Here is a 2,500-nt window from a genome sequence, read left to right as displayed (position 1 = left end):
CCCCTTGTGACAGGTCTGTCCCCGCGACGTTCACCAGCTCAAGGAACAGCATAAGGTCGGTCACACCGGAGATATCCAGACAACTCCCGTAGACGAGGGGCGACTCCAGCAGCCAGTGTTCCATAGATTTTAATCTGTTTTTTTTTTTTTTTTGCTAATCCAAACACATCCAGTGTGTGTCCATTAAAAACAAAGTTCTGTCCAGTCCCAGTCCTCCCACCATGTGCAAAAGTCCACTGGCTGCTGTTCTCCACACCAGGTTCCTAGGCCTGGTTGGGAGTTTCTGAATGAACTGGAGGTGAAAGACTGAAGGTGAACCAGCCCCTGCCCCCTTGGGCAGATGGAGGACACTTTGTGGGATCCAGTGCCGACCACCCCAGTCAATGAGCAGGGCCTGGATGTTCGCTAGCAAATTTGGTGGCGAATCCACGCATGCCAGCATGTGCCACAGCGACCATGCTACCAGGTTGTTAATGACCAATGTTCGCCCCCTGTAAAACATCTTTGGAAGGAGCCACTTCCATCTGCTCAGTCTGCCCTTAATGTGCTCTACAGTGCCTTCCCAGTTTTACATTTTATTTCCCAGGTACATAAAACCCCCTCTTTTTCACACCAGGCCTTCTGAAAGTGTCGGTTCTTCACCTCTCCACTCGCCAACTAAAACTGCATCACTTTTTCCAGAATTAACTTTTGCTGACGATAAAACCTATTAAAACATCAATTAAAACCTTTACATCAGACTGGGATTCCCATTCCAGCCAGGTTATCTGCAATTGCTGACAGGTAAACTGAAGCATTAGCGTGTAAAAGCCTTTTCCTGGTCTGGGAAAATCAGACCAGTCTTAAAGCCCAGTAGCCTGGAGACAAAATGTCACGAATTAGTTATCAAATATCGACCTGCCAGGCACACAGTATGTCTGGTCATGGTGAATGATCTGCCCCATCACCTTCATCAGTCTTGATGCTAATGCTTTTGACTGCACCTTGCAGTCAGTGTACAGTAGTGACACTGGGTTTTTCAGGTGGGTCAGTTCTCCCTTTTTTGGCAGCAGGGTCAGGACGGTTCTCCTGAAGCTCGATGGTAGCGGACCTCCTTTTACACTGTCCTTTAGGACCTCTAGCACGTCCTGCCCTATTATTGCCCAGAAATCTTTGAAGAACCATCTATACCCGCCTGTTCTCCATGCCCTGGAGAGCATCATGAAGCTTTGCCAGTGTCAGCGTCCTGTCCATCTCTTTGGCCACTGATTAAGAGTTTTGGCAGGTCTTTGAGGAAGCTCTCCTCCACTACCTCAATGTCTTTTGTGACATTGAGAGTGTACTATTGACAAAATACTTTGATTTGTGTTTTTGTCACATCCCACCAATGCTGTAGGGAGTTAAAAGCTGCCTTCTCTGAAACAACTATATTAATTAATAAAAGACTCTAAAATTAGCTATTTTAAGAGTGGTGTTTAAGTGGTGCTCTTAGGTTCTATGTTCTTTTTACTGATGGTACACTGAACCATGCAGTGATCAGAGATGCCTACTGGAAACATAAAACACTTTGTTAAAGAAAGTTGATGCTTAAAACCAAAAAATCGATCTAATCTCGCCAGGGGAGCGTGTTGTCTATGCAGTGGGCCCACGTGTATTGTCTCTGTTTCTTATTTAAATTTCTCCATAAGTCACAGAGATTGTGGGCCTCCACCAACTCCCACAGGTGCTTACGGGACGCTAGATGAGGTTCTGCATGGTTCTGTATATATTTTCTTCTTAAATTAAAATCACCTCCCAAATTAAAAACTCTGCAGTGCTGCAGTTTAAAATAACATTGAGTTTATCTGGAAAACTGCACTGGTGGGAGCGTACCAAAAACCTCATTCTCATAAAAAACGTTCACTTTTAAAAGCCTCATCTTCTTCTTCTTTAGGCTGCTTTCATTAGAGGTCGCCACAGCAGATCATCTGAATCCATACCCCACCTGTCCTCTACATCTGCCTCTTTCACAGTCTTCCTCTTTTCCTCCTTCCTTGTGGCTCCATCATCAGCATTTTCTTACTGATATACCCCATGTCCCTCCTCTGCACATGTCCAAACCATCTCAATCTCACCTCCCTCACCTTGTCTCCAAAACGTCCTACATGTGCTGTCCCGCTAATAAACAAATTTTTAATCTTGTCCATCCTCATCACTCCCAACAAACATCTCAACATCTTCAGCTCTGCTACCTCATATTAAATTAATCAATCTGCAGAGAGATGTAAGTCGGTGGCTCATGCTGATTGGCTGACAGGGCCGTCACTCACCGCAGTGGTCGGAGCTGACATTGAGCAGCGGTTGGTCTTTGAGTTTAGGTGGGTGGTCACACAGCATCTGATTGGCTCTCCTCAGGGTGACGCCCCTCATCTGCAGCCTGCTGACCAGGTGGACCAGCTTACAGGCACACACAAAGGGGTTGGTGCTCACGTCCCTGAGACACGGAGACACGAGGAGGGTTCATTATTACTCATACACACTC

General features: G+C 46.1%; 1 protein-coding gene across 3 annotated transcripts in view; it reads right to left on the bottom strand.

The window, feature by feature from the left end:
- The window catches only part of pkd1a (polycystic kidney disease 1a), a 74,940-nt gene that overhangs the window by 57,803 nt on the left and 14,637 nt on the right, over positions 1-2,500 (bottom strand). For all 3 annotated transcript variants that reach the window (XM_083522705.1, XM_083522703.1, XM_083522704.1), the window contains exon 4: positions 2,289-2,452. In XM_083522705.1, the coding sequence (XP_083378831.1) occupies positions 2,289-2,452 (164 nt within the window). The remainder of the gene's footprint in view (positions 1-2,288; positions 2,453-2,500) is intronic.

Source organism: Silurus aristotelis (assembly GCF_946808225.1).
Source record: "Silurus aristotelis genome assembly, chromosome: 20".
NCBI classification, from domain to species: domain Eukaryota; kingdom Metazoa; phylum Chordata; class Actinopteri; order Siluriformes; family Siluridae; genus Silurus; species Silurus aristotelis.
This window is presented reverse-complemented; position numbering and strand designations above follow the sequence as displayed.